Source organism: Sus scrofa, chromosome 5, assembly GCF_000003025.6.
Source record: "Sus scrofa isolate TJ Tabasco breed Duroc chromosome 5, Sscrofa11.1, whole genome shotgun sequence".
Classification (NCBI taxonomy): Eukaryota; Metazoa; Chordata; class Mammalia; order Artiodactyla; family Suidae; genus Sus; species Sus scrofa.
The window spans coordinates 17,928,945-17,949,616 of NC_010447.5; the positions used below are offsets into that span (position 1 = coordinate 17,928,945).

The following is a 20,672-nucleotide window of genomic DNA, read 5'->3' on the forward strand; positions in this document are numbered from 1 at the left end:
TAAGGCGCTGTATTGAGCAAAAACACAGACAGGCATTCAGCATGGTCAAAATTCCCACTTCTTGATGCCACTTTAGTGTAGAAGGCTAAAGTTCTCTGATGTTTGGGTCGTGACCCTTTATTTATCCACACTTAGCAGAGGATGTTCAGTGACCTGAACCCTGGCACTGGTTCCCTTAACACCACTGGTCTCGAGGAACCTTCTACGAACCCTCGGCGGCCTCTCACCGCAAACACCATTTCTGAGTCTGGGGCCTTCCCCATGCCCTCCCTTCAACATCTGCATCTCCTTCCCTCTCTCTGTTGTGGTCCTGCTCAGGCGGGCCACGCCCAGCCTTCCCTCTTCAAGACAGAAATAGCAGAGAACTTTAGCCAAGTGGTTGTGGGTCCTCTGTGCCAGTTGGGAAAAGCCATCTCTTCTTCTGCGCAGATGCAGCCTTTCTCTGGGCTTCAGAGCTGGATTTCAGCCCCCACTCACCCCCACTCTGAGCCCTAGCACTGGACACGACCCACACAGCCCTCAGGGAAGCCCTGGGTGCCTGCCTGAATATCAAGGACAAACTCATGCTATGCAGGTGAGTTGGCACCACTGGCCAGGTCCTTCCCTGCTCCTGTGGGGAATGGGGCAGGGTCTCCTGGCTCCCCCCTGAGCTCTCACCCATTGCTCCAGGCCTGACCTCTGTCTTCCTGTCCCCTGGGTCTCTTCCTCTCTGAGGCCCTGGGGGAAAGTAATGGTCTCCTGCCTCCCACCTCTGGCCCCTCTGGGTTCTGTTTCCTGGGAAGCCTCCCCCACCCCCACCCCAGTCCTCTTCCCTCTGGTTCAGGGATCTGTGGACTAGCTTTCACAAAGGTTCCTGGCCTGGGTACCTTTGCCTTTAGCACCAGCACCTGTTGGATGTGCCTCCCTAAGCTCCTCATTCTTTTTTTTTTTTTTTTCCTTTTCTCTTCTTTTTTTTTAATGACTGCATCTGTAACCTGCAGCAATGTATGGAAGTTTCCCAGTCAGGGGTCGAATGGGAGCCGCAGCTGCCGGCCTATGCCACAGCCACGGCAATGCCACATCCAAGCCTGCAACCTATATATCACAGCTCCCTGCAACGCTGGATGCTTAGCCCACTGAGCAAGGCCAGGGATTGAACCTGCCTTCTCATGGACACTGCATCAGGTCCTTACCCACTGAGCCACAGCAGGAACTCCAGCCCCTCATTCTAAATTCTTTCTTCCTCCTCCTCCTCCGGCTCCTAAAGCTTTTATGACTGGACAGATCCCTTAGCCCTTCAAGCACTCTAGTTCTCTCTCTCCTCTTTTTAAAAAGAAAAGCCCTCTGGACTCTTTACAACTCCACCCCCAGCCCCTGCCTAGTCATCACTGGTGCTCCCCGCAGCTCCAATGCACAGAGGTATGTGGAGACAAGCGCTGTCTTGCTCTGGGAAGGACACGTTCGCTTCCATTTGCTCTTTTCAAAACACCACCGGGCTCCGACTCCTCTCTTATTTCATCTATCTCCTCACTTCAGACCCCCCCACACACCCTCAGCCATCTCTGGAAGAAGCTTGCAAGGTATTTTCTGACCCCCGGACTCCTTTATCACATGACTCCTTTTTTGGAAAGAGAGCGGGGAGACTGGGGGTAATGCCTTAATCTTTTGATCGTGGCTGTGAAGTCTGATGCCTGATCCGCCTCTTCCTTTGCCCATTTCCAAAGCAATCAAGCAGACTGAGAGGCAGGCTGTAATTAAGCCAGTCATCGCTAATGACAAGCCCTCTATCTTCCATCGGAGCATTGCACACCCTGATCCAAACAGGAGGGTGTGGCCCGCCCCACCCCTCCCCCACCCTGTCCCCTGGGGAGAAGCCAGAGTGATGGGCTGGGGCTTCCGGGCACCTACTTCAGGTGGCGGAAGGAATGCCATCCCCCATGCCCTGTCATGTTCTGAACCCCGGGGGTCTTAGGGACAGGAGTTAGGGGAGTGACAAGAGAAGGGGAGGAACACCCAGGCAGTGTTTTGGGCAGAAGCGATAAGAGGCCTGGATGACCACAGGCAAGGCAGGGACCAGGAGGGGAAAAAAATCTAGAAGTAGGATGTCCAGAAAGACATATAAGAAATACGCCAGTGTTTTACAAAAAGGGAGTTTGAAGAGACTGGGTGGTGGGGAGAGAGGGGTTGGTCCTGAGAGGAGGAGCCAAAGCATAGGGAGGGAGGAGGAGGAGGCCTGAGGCTGGAGGCAGGGGCTTGGCCGGACCCCTCTGCTTATCCTTGTGTCCTCAGAAGGCTTTCCTTCCAGCACCAGCCAGGCAGAAGGGCTGAGCTAGCTACTGGCTTCAGGGAAGCTCCTCACTGCTGTGCAGAGGGGCCTAAGCACTACCCCCAGGCTGCAAGCCCTCTACCTACTTAGGGGCTCAGGCAGGTAGGGGCTGAGCTGTCACCCGACACTGGCACCTGAGGCTGGGGTCCTCCATCTGGGGCTGAGACCACAACCCAGCCCTTTCAAAGAGTTCTGTCCACTTTCCCTTGTAGAGAAGGAGGCCTCGAGACCAAGTCCCCATGTCCCCCATGTCACAGGCCCCACACTGAATTAAGGGGGATGTTATGTCTGGGCTACAAGGTATGACACTCAGCTATGGGTTCAGGAGGCTGGTTGTGAAAAGAGCTGCAGGTCAGAGAGTGGGGGAGAGTGACGGCCACCAGGATGCAAGGCGTCTGCCATGTGAGTCAGTGAGCACAGGGGACCAGGGCACCCAGGCTCCTAGATAAGGGGAAGGGAACAGAGGGGCAGCGTGGGGCAAGGGTCAGGGGCTGCATTTCCTAACAGAGAGCCAAGGAGAGGGCTGTGAGGGACCAGTGACCATGGGAGAGAACCTTCTGGAAATGGATGTAGGGTGGGAGGGCCAAAGAAAAGGAGGAAGAGGTGCCAGACTGGGATCAGAATCGAGCTAGGAGCTAGCCTGACAGTCATGCCTCAGGTGTAGACAGGAGTGATCATTGGTTGAGGGCTTGCTGAGTACCTTTAAACTCATTTCATCCTCACACTAGTCCTGCAAGATAAATAATCTCATTTCCCACCTTCCCAGGGAAACTGAGATGCCCAAGTCATAATTATAAGTGGCAAAAGAAACAAATTCTCAACTGGCCGACTGCAAAAGTGTGTGTCCAGTGAATGGGTGACTTCCTTACACAAAGGTCCCCTCCAGCCTGGATCTGCCAAGCTGTGGTTCTTTCAAGTCTGCTGGGCTGGGAGCAGCTTGAATCTGGAACTTGGTACTGCATCTGGAGTTCCAGCAGGAAGGATCTGGACTCCCTGAGAGCTCCCCTGGGGATGGATGGATTGGCAGTAAGAAGGAGGGATTCAGGTGGTAAGCCCCTAAGGGGGACCAAATCTACACTGGCTGTAATGTGGATGCATGCCAAGGGTTGGGGGGATGGATGGAGCGATGGAAATTGGTCTTCAGAAGAGAGACCCATCTCTGCTGGTCCATGAAGCACTTGCCAAATGAGAGTATCAGGGCTGAGGGATGGTCCCAAGGTGGCAAAAGTGGTGGAGGCTCTGGACGGGAATTTGGAGGCAGCTGGCAAAGGGCAGCTTAAACCTCAGAACAGCTGCCAAGTGTAACCTTAAGGGTCCTTAAGACACTTCCAGTCTCCAACAAGTCATGTCCCTTTCACCTTCCCCAGAAGCCTTCCCAGATTATTTGTGTTCAGCTCTGATCTCTTCCTTCCTCTGTAGCCCATTGGCTGTGTCTTGCCAGTGCCTATATGCCTGGATCATCTGCTGCATGAGAGAGGTGCGCTTGTCCCCCCTTGCAGCCAGGACAAGAGCTTGCTTGCACCCAGTGCAGGGACAGTATTGTCGAGGGTGGGGGTTCTCACTCTGAGGACCTCTGAATCAGCACTAATATTCTTAGGTGCCTGTCAAGGAAGAGCCCTCCGAAGGTCCGAATTTATATAAACTAAGGTGAGGAGTTTTAGGCAGTGGCAACACCATCACCACCACACACAACCCTCTATCCTGAGAGGAGAGGGAGGGGAGACAGAAGCCAGAGCCTGGGCAACACGGAGGCTGGGGCCAGCCTGGGCACGCCAGGGAGCCAAACAGCATCTCCTCCAGCTGGCAGCTCCACGGGCGCACACAGAGTTTGTCCAGGATCTTCCCACACCCTCTCCCTTTTAGGGAAGGCTTTCCTCCAAAGGCACAGGAATGGAAGGTGCAATACCTGGAGCTGATGCCAGAGGGCACTGTAGGCACAAAATATAGGCACCAAGGAGTTACTCTTGCAGCCTGGAAGTCAGCCCTTGGTGATTGAATGGGAACAAAGGTGTATCAGTGAATAGACTCGATGACCACCCTGGCACCGCACTTAGCCCATCTGAGCCAAGTCTCTGGACACAGTCTTGCAGCAGATTGACTGCTCATAAACCAGTGCACAGCTGGAAAACACTAAAGGCCCCATGAACATGCATTAATAGAAATTATTAGAATAACAACTAATATCTCTTGGCTGCAAATGATACTTCAGGCACTGTATTACTTCCATGATCTCTGTTCATATTTTCAACTCTCCTCCACAGTGAGAACTTTCACAGGTAAGGAGGCATCGTGCCTGGAAACACAGACTCTGCCATTTACAGTGTGACGTTGGGTGGGTTATTTCACCTCTCTGAGCCTCCACATCCTCATGAGTGAGATTTGCATTATTATAATCATATCTTGTAACAGCAGTACCTACCGGGTTGTTAGGAGAATTCATCATCGCCAGACATAAAGCCCTGAGAACAGTACCTGGCATATAGAAACACTCGGTAAAGGCCAGTTTGTACTGATCCTATTTTGCAAGAGTAGAATCTTGTATCTGGTCGCAACTAGCTTTTAGAAGAGCCAGACTTTGAAGCCAGGCATGTGACACTCAGCCAGGACGCTAGACCTAGGCAGGCATGTGCCTGACACAGCCCTAGCTTACGCCTGCTGTCTGCAAATCCAGTTTAGCATATGTTCAGAATTAAAGTGTCCCAGCTTGCTTGATAAATTATATAAACTGCATACATACGGATATATGCAAAATATGAATTAATTAACACAAATGTGTTTCAGCATTTGCATGCTAATTCATCAGGACACATGTCTGTTCCATGTGCTCTTTCTCCCCAGCAAAGGTGGCTGACACTAAGCCATGAATTCATGTGGCAAACGTTATACTGAGTGCTGACCGTGAACCAGACTGAGAGCCCTGGAAAAGAACATGGGCAGTGAGGGGTTGGGGGGGAGAGGAAAGACAATATATAGCTAACACGACACCAGGAAAATAAAGCACCATGTGTGATATAGGTTCAGGAAGAGTGCTGCAGCTGTGAAGGCCCCCGGTCCCCACCCTGCTGCTCACCAGCAATGTGAACATGGGCAGAGCACTCAGCCATCCGGGCCTCCATTTGCTCACCTATAAAGTGGGGGGATGGGGAAGTTGTTGGGCCACCAGCTCTAATGTTCCTTCTCATTTAATGCGTGATGACTTGATGGAGTCCACCCAGAGGGATGAGAACACACATGCCCATGAAAGGTGGCATTTCAGCCAGGCCATGAAGGATGAACATGCTTCCAGGAAATGGGGCATGGACACCTAGGATTGAAAGGCCAAGGTCCTGCTTCCAGGAATGGGGCATGGACCCCTAGGATTGAAAGGCTAAGGTGTGAAGAGTCCAGGCCTGTGGGGAAAAAGACTGGAGTGTGAGACTAGGGAATGATAGGGCAGAGAGGGGGTCATGGGCCCCTTGAATGTCACCCTTAAATGAGGTTCATCCTTGGAAAATGGCCTCACCCTGAAGACTCTGCTCTCAGTACCTTGCTCAAGGCAACCATGCTATCAGCTTCTGGGAAAACAAACACTCTTGCAGAAACACACACTTGCTTCAAAGAGCACCCTTCTTGATGTGGTACATATATACAATGGAATATTACTCAGCCATTAAAAAGAAGGAAATAATGCCATTTGCAGCAACATAGATGGACCTAAAGATTATCATACTAAGTGAAGTAGGTCAGAAAGAGAAAGACAAATACCATTTGATATCATTTATGTGGAATCTAAAATACGACACAAGAATTCCCATCGTGGCTCAGTGGTAATGAACCCAACTAGTAACCATAAGGATGCAGGTTCCATCCCTGGTCTCACTCAGTAGGTTAAGGATCTAGCATTGCTGTGAGCTGAGGTGTAAGGCAGACGTGGCTTGAATCTGGTGCTGCTGTGTCTGTGGCTATGGCTGGCAGCTATAGTTCCAATTCAATCCCTAGCCTGGGAACTTCCATATACCGCAGGTGTGGTGCTAAAAAGACAAAAAAAAAAAAAAGACATAGCTCAACATATCTAGGAAACAAAAACAGACTCACAGATAGAGGGAACAGATTTGTGATCACCAAACGGAGGGAGGTGGGAGAGGGAATGATTGGGAGTTTGGGGTTAGCAGAGGCAACTATTATATATAGAGAATGGATAAACCTCAAGGCCCTAGCATATAGAACAGGGAATTATATTCAGAATCCTGTGATAAACCACGTTGGAAAAGAATATGAAAAATTATATATATATATGCATGTATATATATAACTGAGTAACTCTACTATACAGCAGAAAGTAACACATTGTAAATCAACTATACTTCAATAAATTTTTTACTTTTTAAAGAGAGCAACTTTCCTACTTCGTTTAATATTTCTTCACAGAAGTCATTACTAGCTGGCAGCATATCCTGTGTGTCTTTGTTAGTCGCTCATTGCTATTCTCCCCACAGACTGGGAGCTCTCTGGGGACAGACTCTGTGTGCCCATTGGTTGACTCCGGCATTCCCAGGGCCTGACAACGCCTGACTCCCCAAAGCCTGGTCCAGAGAACCTCTGCTATGTAGACATAGTAGACACAGATGCATCCATAAGCAGGTGGACATGCAGGCCTCAAATTTTAGGGTGGAAAAGAATTGGATAGAAGAAGAGGAAAGAAGGTGTGACGGAGCAGGATTGGGATGGGTTGGGAGGGGAGTGAGGAGGAAAGGAAGAAGAAGGAGTGACTCTGGCAACAAGAGGCAGTTGTGGGGAGGACACTGTAGGTACTTTGAGAAGCAGAGTGAGAAGCCCTGCTGGAGCTCGAACACCTGACAGTCCTGGTGTCATTTGGCTCCTTGATCACAGTGACCTGAGTCGCTTTATCAAGGGAGTGATAGTGCCATTATGTGGAGTAGGTGCCCCAGGGCACGGGAAGCCCCAAGCCGCCCAGAGGCACATCAGGAACAAGTCTCAGTTGTTTACAAGGAGCAGCTCTCACTGAATGCCCACCTGGCCAGGACTGGACAGCAAAGATCCACATCAGGCCAGGGACCCAGAGGGAAGCAAGAACCGGACCAAGAAAAGTTGGACAGGGTGACTCAGATGCCAACATTCCAGGCAATGGAACTGATGCTCAGAATCAAATGGTATTGATCATTTATTGCAAGAGAAGCAGAGGCCGGGGTATGACCCCAATCGTAGGACAATGAGACACCCTTGGCTGTGAAGGACAGAGGGACTTGTCCGGCCACGGGGAAGCATCCTGGGTATGTGTGTTATCTGCATTCAGGGCAGTGGCCCAGGGAAAAGTGGCTGAGGAGGAGGTCACTGAGAGAGGCCATGGCTGTACTTCTTGCATCTGTACATTGCCTGCAGAGGACAAGAGGAAGCGGGAATGGGACTGGGATTGTGGTTACAGAGGAGGTATTCCTGACTTTGGAAGGGGCCCTGAGGGAGGAGACGAGGATGGTAGATGGGGTTGGGGGGGAGGGAGTGGGGAGATGCATGGGGGGGTCTAAAGCTTTCTGCTCACAGAGCCAGCTTCACCTGCCCTTCATCTCAAGGCCTTTTTGGTTGCACGTCTGCTGCCTGAGGTTTTAGCAGGGAGATCCTTGAACTCGCTGCCACAGCTGCCTTTGGTTTTAACATCTACTGCTGAAGGTTTATAGCTGTAAGTGCTGGAGGCGCCAAAGCCCACGCTGAAGCCAGCCCCTCCTGCCCTGGCGATGGTGTTGCTGATGACGGCTGTAATAGGCAAAAGGAGACCCAGCCCAGTCAGCCTCCTGGGACATCCCAACCACTCCCTTGGTTCTCTCCCCTGGGGTGGCTTCCCGTGGAGACACATTCTTTGCTGTGGTATTTTTAGTTTACTAAGATTTTCATTAGCACTGATCGGTTTTCATTTCCTTGGCCCCAGGTATTTAGTCTTCTCCTAATTAGTCTATGTCAACCTATCAATACTGGATTGTAAGCATCAGCAGACGCTATCAGTGAGTTTCCTTCTGAGTAGGACCAGATGAAGAAAGCCCCTTTACAGAGACCTTCTGATGCTGATGCTAAAGAAAGGGGTTGCTTGGAATATCCCACAATAGAGCACCGCCCTTCACTCTCTCTAGCTTTTAAATCTAGAGGAGGTCATTTCTGCTTTTTTCATCATTCATCTATTCAGGCTCCCCTCAGTCCCTCTTACTGCCTTTATTATGGACTGGCCTCCAAAGAAATGGAATGTGGCCATTAAGTACCATTCTCAGAATAGACTTTTGCATTGTACAACATTGTCAAGTATCATTTGACCTTTCTATAAGTTATAATTTTGTATTTCATGATATTATTATTATTATTTTCCTCCTTGGTTACTAAAGCCAGTTCCCTCTGTGAACCCCCAAGTCTCCCTTGAACTCACTCTTATTCTGACTTCTCTTTAGTGGCATGGAAGTAGAGGGACTTAGACTTTCAGTAGGTAACCAAGGGAAGAACCAGATCCTGCAGATACTTACAGATGCTCATGGAATTTGGATAGTCACCATACATCCTGAAGATGAAGAAAAAAAAGCAGATAAACCCTCTATAATCCATCACCCACTGATCCAGGGAGTCACCTCTGTGAATCAGCCTCTCCTCTCAGACATGCCACCTTCCACCCCATCCTGGCCTCCCTTCTTCCCAAACACACCAGTGGGATCTCTCGAGAAACAGAGAATGAAGATCTACTGCAAGAAGTTAGCTCTCCATCAAAATGGCTTTGGTATTATCTGATGTATGGGATAATTGTGCCTCTGCATTCAGCTAGTTATCCCATTGGTCTTAGGAATTTAAGAGGAGTGAGCTGACATCTCTAGACCTCAGGCTTTGGCAGAGCAACCTTGAACTTAGCTGACTCTTGGAAGCCATCTTCCCCCTCCTCCCCTTAAAAATGCATCATAAAGGACCAGGGATGCTCTCAATTTCTATAATTCCTCCCCTACCATCTCTTCGGGATGTTTACAGTCCAGTCCTTCTTGCTGTCTAACTTCAGTCTTTCCTACTGTACCATGTCAAGACCATTCTTTTTAAGGTTTTATCTCAGTAGGATCTGACCAAAACCAAACTGTTTACTTTTGGCCTTCATACTAAAGCAGAGAGATAATGCTCCAGGCAAAACATATCCTCCCTCACCTGCACTCCTCGCCCTCTAGCAGCTTGCGGTAGGTGGCGATCTCCACGTCCAGGGCCAGCTTTGTGCTCATGAGCTCCTGGTACTCCCGCAGCATTCGGGCCAGCTCCTCCTTGGCCTGGTACAGGGCGCCCTCCAACTCATCCAGCTTGGCCTGGGCGTCCTTCAGGGTGCAGTCGCCCCGCTGCTCAGCATCAGTGATGGCTGTCTCTAGGTTGGAGCACTGAGGAGCAAATAGATTCAGTGTTTTGGGTCAGAGTGCAGTTCTGAAATCCTGCTCAAATGACCTCTCCTCATCTGGTCCTGGCTGATAGTAAATGCTTTGAGGTCTTCCTGGTTTCCCCATCTTTGAGCATCACTTAGAGGTTAATCTGTCCCTCCCACAACTCCAGGTACCCCGGATCATGCCATGGCATGTGAAGCTGGAGTGTCCTCACCTTGGGGGAGGGGAAGGGAAAGGCACTGAGAAGGTGGCCACCTGGGCACATGACTCCAGCTCTCCTTCCTGGTCTGTAACAGTACCTATAAGAGTCTAAGGCCAACCCTGAAAAGTCTCAGGGTCACTGGCCTTAATTCTGCCCTGCAGTGTAAAGGTTGGAAGATACTGTAAATTATGGGGGAAAATAATTGGAGACCAACAAAGCTCCTATTAATAAAATGTCTGTCCAATAAACCTACCTCACTAAGTATCTGCCCTTCCAAATTCCACAGAGCATCATGCTATGCGGCACCAGCCCTAAATAATACTTTTGCATAACTGACAGGTTTTACAAGTTTACAAACATCCATTCTAGGTGTTACTTGCAGCAGCAAACTGCAGGTGGGGCTCAGCGCTGCATCTGCCGGGAAAGCTTGGGCAGGGGCAGGGGCGAGGTGCTGCTGGAGCTTATTAGTCTCGGGTGTGTGTTCCAGACACTGCGCTATGGCTTTGGTGGGAAATAAGTGCCTGGCTTCTTTTTCTGGTGTGTCCCCTTCTTCTGGAATCAAATTTGCTTCATCCCCAAGGAAAACAGTTGATCCCAAGGCCAGATGGAATTTTTGGGTTTTGTTGTTGTTTTTAATATATATAACGCGGGGTTTTTTGTTTTTTGTTTTTTGTTTTCATTACAACTGGTTTACAGTGTTCTGTCAATTTTCTACTGTGCAGCATGGAATGAATAAGCAATCAGATGGAATTTTTGACTGCTGTGTAGCTGACCCACAGCCATGAAGGCACCCACAGTGTTTTGGGAAAGTGGTTTGTAGCCTAAGACACCTAAGACCCAGCTGCCCAACCGAGGAAAAACATGTGCCATCTTTGGGACTATGGAAGTCTAATTATTTAGGAGGATGGCAATAAACTCTACAACTTGAATTCAAACAAACTGTCCTCTGCTCCTTTTCACTGACTGAGCAGACAAAGCTGAGGCACTCCAGAAGTTTGGGTCTTGTAAAAGTGACGTGAGTTGAGAAGACATGAAATGCTGGCATCCTTTGAAACAATTAGCACTGGATTCTGGGGCCACCAAATGCAGAGTCTGTATGTGAAATTGTGGGCTTCTTAGGTAGAGAGGCCAGAGCAACAGGAAAGTACCTGGGCTGAGGGTCCCCAAGAGGAGCCACCCAGGGGATCAAATATGGAGAGTGGCCATCACCAGCTCCGCCTGGAGGACAGCTCCCTGACGTCCAAAGCTCCGTAGCATCCTCACCACAAAAAGTCACTTTCTGGTAATAAGCTCTCGCAACTATGAGCACATTGCATTTTATCAGATAAATATCATAATTGGATACCTGGGGTTGAACTGGAGCTGCAGCTGCCGGCCACCACCACAGCCACAGCAATGTGGGATCTGAGCTGCATCTGTGACCTACACCACAGCTCACGGCAATGCCAGATCCTTAACCCACTGAGCGAGGCCAGGGATCGAACCCACATCCTCATGGATCCTAGTCAGGTTCATTAATCGCAGAGCCATGAAGGGAACTCCTGGGTACCTGTCTTTCATTTATGCAGAACTTGATTAAATAAAAAACACTGTAAGTTCCTAATGAATCTGCTTTTTTTTTCTTTCCACTGCCATGAGCCTACTGCACCAAGAAGGTGTGTGTGCGTGTGCTCAGGCACAGGACAGGGGAGGGCAAGGAGATGGGGGACTTGACCTGCCCAGGAAGCTGAGACCTTAAACCTTATGCCACAAACTCTTGGAAACTCAGGGGTTTGCTTGCTTCAAAATCACAAGTGTGGCACTAACAATATGTTCCTATGGGGAGCACACAGCCCAAGCACAGGGGAAGGCAAACACAGAGCTGAGCCCTGGGCCATGTCCTGTGTGAGGAAGTCCTCCTTTCCTGCTCTTTTCTAACTTTTTTCTTTTTAGGGCATGTGGACGTGCCCAGGCTAGAGGTCAAATTGGAGCTGCAGCTGCTGGCCTACCCCACAGTCACAGAGATGCCAGATCCAAGCTACATCTTCAACCTACACCACAGCAATGCCGGATCCCTAACCCACTGAGCAAGGCCGAGGGTCGAGCCTGCATCCTCATGGATACTGGCTGGATTCTTAACCCGCTGAGCCACAATGGCAACTCCTCCCACTCTTTTCTAAACTCCACTGCCCAATCTCCTTTCTCCAGCATGGATTTATCATGTGAAATTTTAAAACACTTTCACCTACTGCACTGAGTCTAAACTCCACTGCCCAGCTTTGAAGACCACCCTGAGTCCCCCCTTTCCTACTCAGGGGTGTCCTGCTCCAAAGCACCCCACCCACTGAGGGCCTTCTGCTTAGGGTGGGTGCCGCTTTGGCCAGCACACAGGCCATGAACATGTCTATCTCACATCCACTAGTCCTGCTGGTTCCCTCACCAGACTCTTTCCCTCATTCCTCCCACTATAATCCCACCTCCTGCAGGAAGCCTCCCTTGGTCCACAGAGCCCCTGGGAAGTGCTTACAGGGCACGATGCCCAGTGAAGGGGGGTGCTTCATCCTTCCATATGGGTTCCAACTGTTCTCTCGTGAACTGTAAACTCTGGAAGGAGGGATCTTGTCTTACCCTTTATCTATAAATGATCCCATACCGATGGGTGCTATTAGCTGACTCATTTCCTAGAACCCACCTGCTTCTTCACACTTCCTATCTCCGCGCAGATCCTCTGGATCAGCCGGTTGAGATCTGAGATCTCTGCCTTGGTGAGTTTGAGGTCATCCCCATGCTGGCCTGCCGTGACCTGTAGCTCCTGGATCTGCGGTTGGGGGACAAGAGACAAGGAGCACAGGACAACTGAGAATTCTTCCCTTCAGGGTGTTCAGAGGGGGGACCACAGGCCCTTCTCATTATCCAAGCAGAGTGGGCACAAGGGAGGGAGGGGGGAGGAGACAACTCTTTCCTCCTGGACTGGAAGGCCTTGCCCCAGTTCAGCAGGATCCTCGGATTCTCAAACGTGAGGGCCTTGATCAAGTTTGAGTTTCCTATCCGTGCTTCAACAAAGTTGGAAGCAAAAGAAAAGCTGAGATATGTGGAGCATCCACAGAAATCAAGTCAGCATCTTATTGGGGCTATGGCTGGTGAGGCTTCAGCTGTTAGCATGAGTAATGTCAGGGGAAGGGCACAGCCCGTATATGTCCCCAGCACATGCCAAGACTAGGGTTGATCTTTGGACCATGGGAATCCCCTTCCACAAGGCCCAGTGAAGGAAGTCTCTGCCCAGCCCCAATACACAGGCACACACACAGACGATGACAGGGTGACAGCTGGGGTCACTGGGCCCTGGCACACTTGGCAGTCAGCTCACCTTGCTCTGGTACAGCGCCTCAGCCTCGGCCTTGCTCTTCAGGGAGATGTCCTCATACTGGGCACGGACCTCAGCGATGATGCTGTCCAGGTCCAGGTCCCGGTTGTTGTCCATGGACAGGATGACGGACGTGTCGCTGATGTGAGACTGGATCTGAGCGATCTCCTGGGGGACAGTTCGCAGAGTGGAGCCAGTTAAAGGGTCCCTGTGAGGTGGGAACTTCTCTTGATCCTCTCCAGCAACACCCCCACTGCCCTTTCCTGCCCTTCCTGGGGTTCACACTCTGTCTTCAGCAGAGCCTCAAAGTGCCAGAGCTTGTGGGTGTTAGATGCTTGGAGCTTTCAGTCCCCTTGTAGACTGCCCTCTCTATCATGCACGCAGGACTGCTCCCACCCTATTCCACTCTCTCTGCACCAGTGACCACCTTTCACCCTCAGAATCAGTCTGAACTCCTTCCATGGCACTCAGCTTCCTCTACAGAGTCGCCGAGAGCCCCTCATGCCTCTCCGGGCCCTTCGTGCTTTAGCACAGCTCAAGCTCCTGGATCTCTCCCAGTCCTGCTCCTTCAGGCTTGAGCATCATGCCCTTTCCAGCATCCTCAGAGACCTTGCTCATCTCTCTCCAGCAACCTTCCCTGACAGCTCCAGCAGAATTCACCGTTCCTTCCTCTGCTCTCCCAAAGCTCACCTACATGCTGTTTTCTGTACCAGATACTGGCTTCCTGGAGAACAGCAGTCTTTTCTTCTCCATCATGGTCTCCTCAAAGCCTCTCTGACTGCCCAGCACATGGTAGGGCCTCAGGAAATGTCAGCTGCACCAAGTCAAAAGGCCTCTGCCAAACTTTGGTCCATGCAACAACTATCCAGGCCAAGGACCAGAAACCACTTCTAAGAGGAGCAGACCATACACGAGAGGTCAGGAGGCCCTCACCCCTTCGTACAGGTACTTGAAGAACTTGATCTCGTCTGTCAAGGAGTCCACCTTGGCCTGGAGCTCAACCTTGTTCATGTAGGCAGTGTCCACATCCTGGGGGAGACAGAGAGGGGCCAGCTGCCTCTCCCACCCTCCCTCCTGCCACAAGGAGCCCCAGGTTCTTTATTCTCTCCATTCCCACGACCCCACACTTCACAGGGAAGCCCAATCCCTTGAAGAAAACTAACCATACACTAGAAGTGTAGCAAATGCCCGGAATTTAAGCTGGCAAGTTCTGCTTCCCAAACAAGGGACTTGGAGAGAGGAGAGGGAAATCAGAATCCCAGCCACTCCTGCACAAGGGACTAAGAGGCCCATAAAGGCCCTTCCTTCAGCCTACACACATCACTGTGCCAGGTGCTCAGGGAGCCTTCAGGCTTCCTCCAACCCTCCCTGCCCTCCTCTCACCTTCTTGAGCTCCACAAACTCATTCTCAGCAGCGGTGCGTCTGTTAATCTCCACCTCATACCTACATGGGACAAGAGAAAGGAGACAGCATCACCACTGGCATAATTCATTTCTGCATATGCTTGAGGAGCAGTTAGTGACCACCTCTGTGCCAAGAGCTGCAGAGCTGTGGTCTACGACCTGGGCTCCATGTACCCCCAGGGCACGCAGAGCCTTCCTAAAGGGGATGAGACAAGGACAAGCTTAAAGGAATCGATGGCCAGCTCTTTCATCCATAGGCTACCCTAAAATGTATCTGCCTGGCAATGCACCTGGGATGGAGGCGTCATGCAGGTTCTGCTGTTCCACCTCCCTTTCACAAGTACTCCTCCCCTGTGACAACAGAAAGACACACCCCCTCTGCCAGCTGGCACCTTAGTACATACTGCAGCTCAGGGGGCGAAGCCTCCCAGTCACCAAACCAACCACATTCCCCTTGCAGCTGTGTGTTATGCATGTTTCTTATACAGATTTCTATTCCAGGTGAGGCAAGGTCTTGGAAATACGGTGTTTGGATGGGAGTGGATGTTCTTTGTGCACATATATTTAGCTTGCGGAGGTAAGAGTATTGATTATTTCCTTTAAGACCTCACCATTTCATCTCTTATCATTGTCAAAGAACACATTACAGGACATTTGTGAGACCAAACAAAATAGAGCATTGGAAAGACATAATTCATGCTAGAAAGGGGTTTTTGTCATATACTTTAATACAAGCAATCCTTTTCAGCTTTTTACTCCTTCCTAAGGCATGTCACTGGCTGCCAAGTGTGTGTATGGGGGAGCATCCTTTGTTGAATGGCTGAAGTAGTACAGGTTAGTGAAATGGGTTATTTAAGATGTGACTAGTAGTATCTCGTTAGCACAGTAGGTAGTGTGACTGGAACATTTTCTGAGACTGTCAAGTTTTTTGAGTTACATTGGATAAAATACAGAAAAGAATTAATATGATTTATCTCAGATACCATGTGTGCTATTTAAAAGGTAATTAAAACTTCTTTTTCTCTAATTATACTATAAAATCATATTTTCTACTGTGGTCAATCTTTATCTCACAGTATACATTATCACATTAGAATCATCCAATTAACAGAAACAAAAGTATATGCTAGTTGCAGAACTTTTAGCAGTTTACATCTTTCTATTTCATAAAATACTTATAAAAAGTTTGATCATGATGGCTATCAAAATTAATGACATTTGGAGTTCCCATTTGGCTCAGTGGTAACTAACCCAACTAGGATCCACGAGGACACAGGTTCAATCCCTGGCCTCCATCAGTGCATTAAGGATCCAGCCTTACTGCAAGCTATAGCATAGGTCACAGATGTGGCTCTGATCAGGCATTGCTGTGGCTGTGGTGTAGGCTGGCAGCTGCAGCTCCAATTCAACCCCTAGTCTGTGAACTTCCATATGCCACAGGTGTGGCCATATAAAAAAGATAATAACTAATTAATTAATTAATTAGGGGCGTTCCCACTGTAGCGCAGTGGAAATGAATCCAACTAGGAACCATGAGGTTTCGGGTTTGATCTCTGGCTTCACTCAATGGGTTAAGTATCTGGCATTGCTGTGAGTTATGGTTAGGTTGCAGACGCAGCTCAGATCCAGCGTTGCTGTGGCTGTGGCATAGGCCGGCCACCGTAGCTCCAATTCAACCATAGCATGGGATCTTCCACATACCTCGGGTGCAGCCCTAGGAAAAAAAAATTAATTAAATAGTTCCCATGTTTTAAGTGCATGTTTATATTTTTATTTGAATTTGGAAATGAGGCCAGATTTTTCTGATAGGATGCAACCCTTATGTCTCTGGTTTGACAACAAAAGTTGGATTTTCCAATTAAGCTAGATGGCAGATGCTTTCTATAAATTGAATGAGCTAAAGCTTTGGAAATTGTGTTTGAGTGTGTACACATGTTAAAAGCAAGGGATCTCTGGAGGAGTTCTTTAAGCCTGTCCCCACAATCTGTATGTATGCTTTCAGAAGGTGGGGGCCCAGTCACTCCCTCCCTCAGGGTCTCCATGCTGTGTTCAGGCCAGAGTCCTGCTTTGGGGAAACTTCAGAATAGGGATGGACAGGCAGACTGAACGTGGACCAGGAGAAAGTGCTCAATTCTGACCATTTCTATCCCCTCATGGAAGAAGTCATCTATCCCCAGAACTCCTGGCACCTGGAAGCAAACCACCAAAATATTAGATCGTCCTGAGCCTAAATGCATCACTCTCGCCTCATTGGTTCAACTCGAGGGAGAAATGATCTCTGGTTCCATGTACATCCTCAGTCATTCAATCATTCTCTTTAATGGTGGGAATCAGTAGCACAGAGATGCCTCGTCAGTTAAAAAATAAAAAACAAAACTAATTTTTGCAGAGTTTCCGCTGCAGTGCAAAGGGATCAATGGCATCTCTGCAGTGACAGAACACCGGTTTGACACAGTTCGGCACACTGGGTTAAAAGGATCCAACATTGCCGCAGCTACAGTGTAGGTCGCAACTACAGCTGGGGAATCTGATCTGGGGCCCAGGAACTCCGTAAGCCATGGGCGGCCCATAAATAAATAAATAAATAAATAAATGCTTTGGGATTGGAAGGATGTCACATGTCCTAGAAACTCCCACTGAAAACCTTACTCAGGAGCAGCTACAAAGCCAACTGGGCTGTTCCTCTGGTTTTGAGACAATTCTCTTCTTCCCATTCTCCATTTCCAGTGTTAGAAATTGAGCACATCATTTCCTAGGCAACTTGGAGCACCATTTTGGGTACCTCTTTTATCTTCCTGAGTCTCATCCTGTCTCCATCTTCTCCCTCCCTTATGGGAAAGGAAATAGCAATGATATCACCAAAGGATCCAAGAAGGCAAAAATTCTGGCTCCAAATCACAACCTCATCTGTAATGGAGACCCTCCAGTGGCATTTCTCTGCCTCCCACTCACCTCTTCTTGTAGTCCTCCACCACGTCTCGCACGCTCCTCAGCTCCGAGTCCAGCCTTACCCTGTCCCCGGACAGTGTCTCCATCTGCTTCTGCAGGGTGCTGATGTAGCCCTCAAGGATGGGCTCCAGGTTGTTCTTATAGGTGTTCAGGTCCAGCTGCTGCAGCAGCTCCCACTTGGTCTCCAGCACCTGGTTCTGCTGCTCCAGAAACCGCACCTGGAACCCAAATGTGGTTAGAGCCCCAAATCCCACACCCAATGCTGTTGCCTCTAAAGAGTGGGGACAGGGCCCTAGATATCAGATGCCATCATCCTGGAATGGGGCGGGGGGCAGGGGGGGGGAGGCAGGAAAGAGCAAGGTTCATCAGAGAGTGGATTCAGCCAGGTGAGGTGACATGCCATCTTGTCTGTAAGATAAGAAATTAGATCCAAACTAAATGAAGTCAGGAAATGGGCTTAAGCAATCCTGTTGTCCACCTCCATGACTTATGTGAACAAAGCATCTCCTTTTTCTATAAATGCTGGTGTTTTCAGAGTGAGAAGAAATGAGAAGCAAGGAGAACAGTGATTGGGGAATGACACTGGAAAGTCACTCTGATGGGTCTTTCTTAAATGGAGGCTAAATTGCTCTGGGTTTGTTTCTTTGGTTTTCAAAGCAGATTGATTATCACATTTTTACAATTTTCCTTCCCTCTTGACTGAACCCTTCACTTTTTTGTGCTAAATAACTTCAAGCCCTCTCCTACTCACCAGCATTCCTCTTCTCACCAATCCCTTTAGCTGTTTCTTCCTCCCCTGCCCTCTCTCCTCCAACCACCTCACTTCCTCTTCCCAAGCATAGTGGTAAGAGACATGGGCTACTGTCACCTGTTCTATTAACCTGGGCACATTTCTTAGCCTCCCTCTGCCATAGTTTCCTCATCTGCAAGGCAGGATGATCGTTGACTCATGGGCCATGTGTTGACCAGTGATGACCACTTGGGGCAGCAACAGGCACTGAGGAATGGCGGCTATTACTAGCATGGTATCTAGCTAGACCTTCTGGCCCAGGCAAAAATAAGAGAAGCCCATTCTTTTTTTTTTTTTTTTTAAGGGCCACACCCGTGGTATATGGAGGTTCTCGGGCAAGGGATCCAATCAGAGCTGCAGCTGCTGGACTACACCACAGCCACAGCACCCACAGGATCCAAGCCTTGTCTGCTCCCTATACCACAGCTCACGGCAATGCTGGATCCTTAATCCACTGAGCAAGGCCAGGGATCAAACCCATGTCCTCATGGATACTAGTCAGGTTCTTAACCACTGAGCCATGATGGGAACTCCCAAGAAGCCCATTCTTGGTCTCCTCCCATTCACTGGGGTCACTGCCTATGAATCTCCAGAGCCATCTTCCCCATTACCCCGATTTCTGGGCACAGACACACTCACCTCCACACGACTACCTTCCAGATCCTCTCCCCTCAGCCTCACCCTTCAATATTCTGGCCCTTTCCTCTCACCTCCTCTAGAATCCTTCCTGGCTTACACCCTTATCCTACTTCCTACCTTCCCACCTTTCCCATCCACCAAGCATCCCGTCCTATGACACCACGTGTCCTCAAGGTGTGCCCCATCTTTCTGATATCAAGAACCCTCAGAAGGACCATTCTACACAGCCCTTGCCCCTGACATAGCCCTCCTTTCCCAGGGTCTTTTCCTGCAAAGAAGGAATGAAGTGCTCTTTCCGGGGAGTGTGTGCCCAGCACAGTTCTAAGTAGCTTAGAAGCATCTGAATTATCTTCTTTACAACCCTGTGATGTTAAAGCTATGCTTGCGCTCATTTTACAGAAGAGGAAAGGGGAGCTCAGAAAGGGTAACTAACTCCCCCAAGTTCCCACAGCACAGTGTGAGAGCAAGACCCCCGTGTACACTGCTCGTGGATGCAGAGACTGGCAGATGTTCCAGGACCCACCTTGTCGATGAAGGAAGCGAACTTATTGTTCAGCGCCTTGATCTGCTCCCGCTCCTGCGCGCGCACCTTCTGGAACTCGGGGTCCAGCTCCACGTTGAGGGGGGCCAGGAGGCTCTTGTTGACGGTGACCTGCGGGATGCCGCTGGGCGGGCACACGGAGGGACACGCGAGCCCCAGCCCCGCACTGCCGAAAACGGTGCCCACGAAGCCGCCCAGGCGGCCACCGCCTGTGGCTGCACAGGGACGCAGCGCGGAGCCCCCCCGCCTGGAGGCGGTGCTCAGGGCCAGGCGCCGGCTGGCCCCAGGGTTAAAAAGGCTCCTGCTGCCAAAGGTGGCCTTGCCTTTGACGCCAGCCCGAAACGAGGTGCAGCAGCTGCTGACCCGGCCTGAGATGACTGCCGAGCAGCCGCTGAAGGCCAGGCGCTCCCCTCCAGAGTAGAGGTGCAGCTGGCGGCTCATGGCTGGGAGGTCACGGGCTGCTGGGCTGCGAGGGACCAGGCGAGGGACGCTGAGCGGCTGGGCTTTCCGTCCGCACTCACTCCTTAAATAGCCGGAGCTCTGGGCCGGTTGGAGTCAGCCTAATTTGTAGGTCGGAAACATCTTTAAGGCTATATGGAGACTCTTGGCTCTTCTTAGGTTAGGAAATTACCATCTCCTCTCTGAGATTTTTGTCTCTTCCACCCTGAACTCCCCATGAATCCCCTATAAAATGGCCCAGAACCTCCCGCATTGTAGTAATTTGGCTGCCTTATCTCCCTTCGATGCCCTGCAATTCCGGGGATTATCACTGCCAAGATCTCCAGTGGAAGCTTTCAGTAGGTCTGGCCTTTCTGGATGGGTGGGGCAGGGGAGAGGGAGAGGGAAGTGGGTGGGGGGGAGCTGGTGGGGAGAGATGGGGGCAGATGTTCAAGCTGGTGCTGCTTCAGAAGGACACGAACAGGGTCAAGAATATTCATCGTTAGTCTGTCCCATACTGCTTCCCCAGGCCTCTGGATGCAGCTGGTTCTGTGCAGAGTCTTGAAAGGAAGTTCCCAGAGTAGAGACTTCTGGCCCATTTGCAGGGATTTCTCTGTCTGGGAGACCAGACTCAGTGACAGATAAGGCCAGTGAGAACTCTGGTCACAAGTGCTGGTGGGTG

General features: G+C 50.1%; 1 protein-coding gene across 2 annotated transcripts; it reads right to left on the reverse strand.

Annotated features, from left to right (window-relative positions):
* LOC733618 (keratin, type II cytoskeletal 72) lies at positions 7,436–20,036 on the reverse strand. Of its 2 annotated transcripts, XM_021091691.1 has the most exons (10): positions 19,535–20,036; positions 17,586–17,800; positions 14,613–14,673; positions 14,163–14,258; positions 13,233–13,397; positions 12,558–12,683; positions 9,464–9,684; positions 8,806–8,840; positions 7,856–8,053; positions 7,436–7,678 (listed from the first exon to the last, which is right to left on the reverse strand). In XM_021091691.1, exons 1-9 carry the CDS (start codon positions 19,991–19,993, stop codon positions 7,863–7,865), a joined length of 1,569 nt encoding a protein of 522 aa, XP_020947350.1. In that variant the 5' UTR covers positions 19,994–20,036; the 3' UTR covers positions 7,436–7,678; positions 7,856–7,862. The 2 variants fall into 2 exon arrangements, with proteins under 2 accessions (XP_020947350.1, XP_020947349.1); XM_021091690.1 differs by having other exon boundaries at positions 7,436–8,053.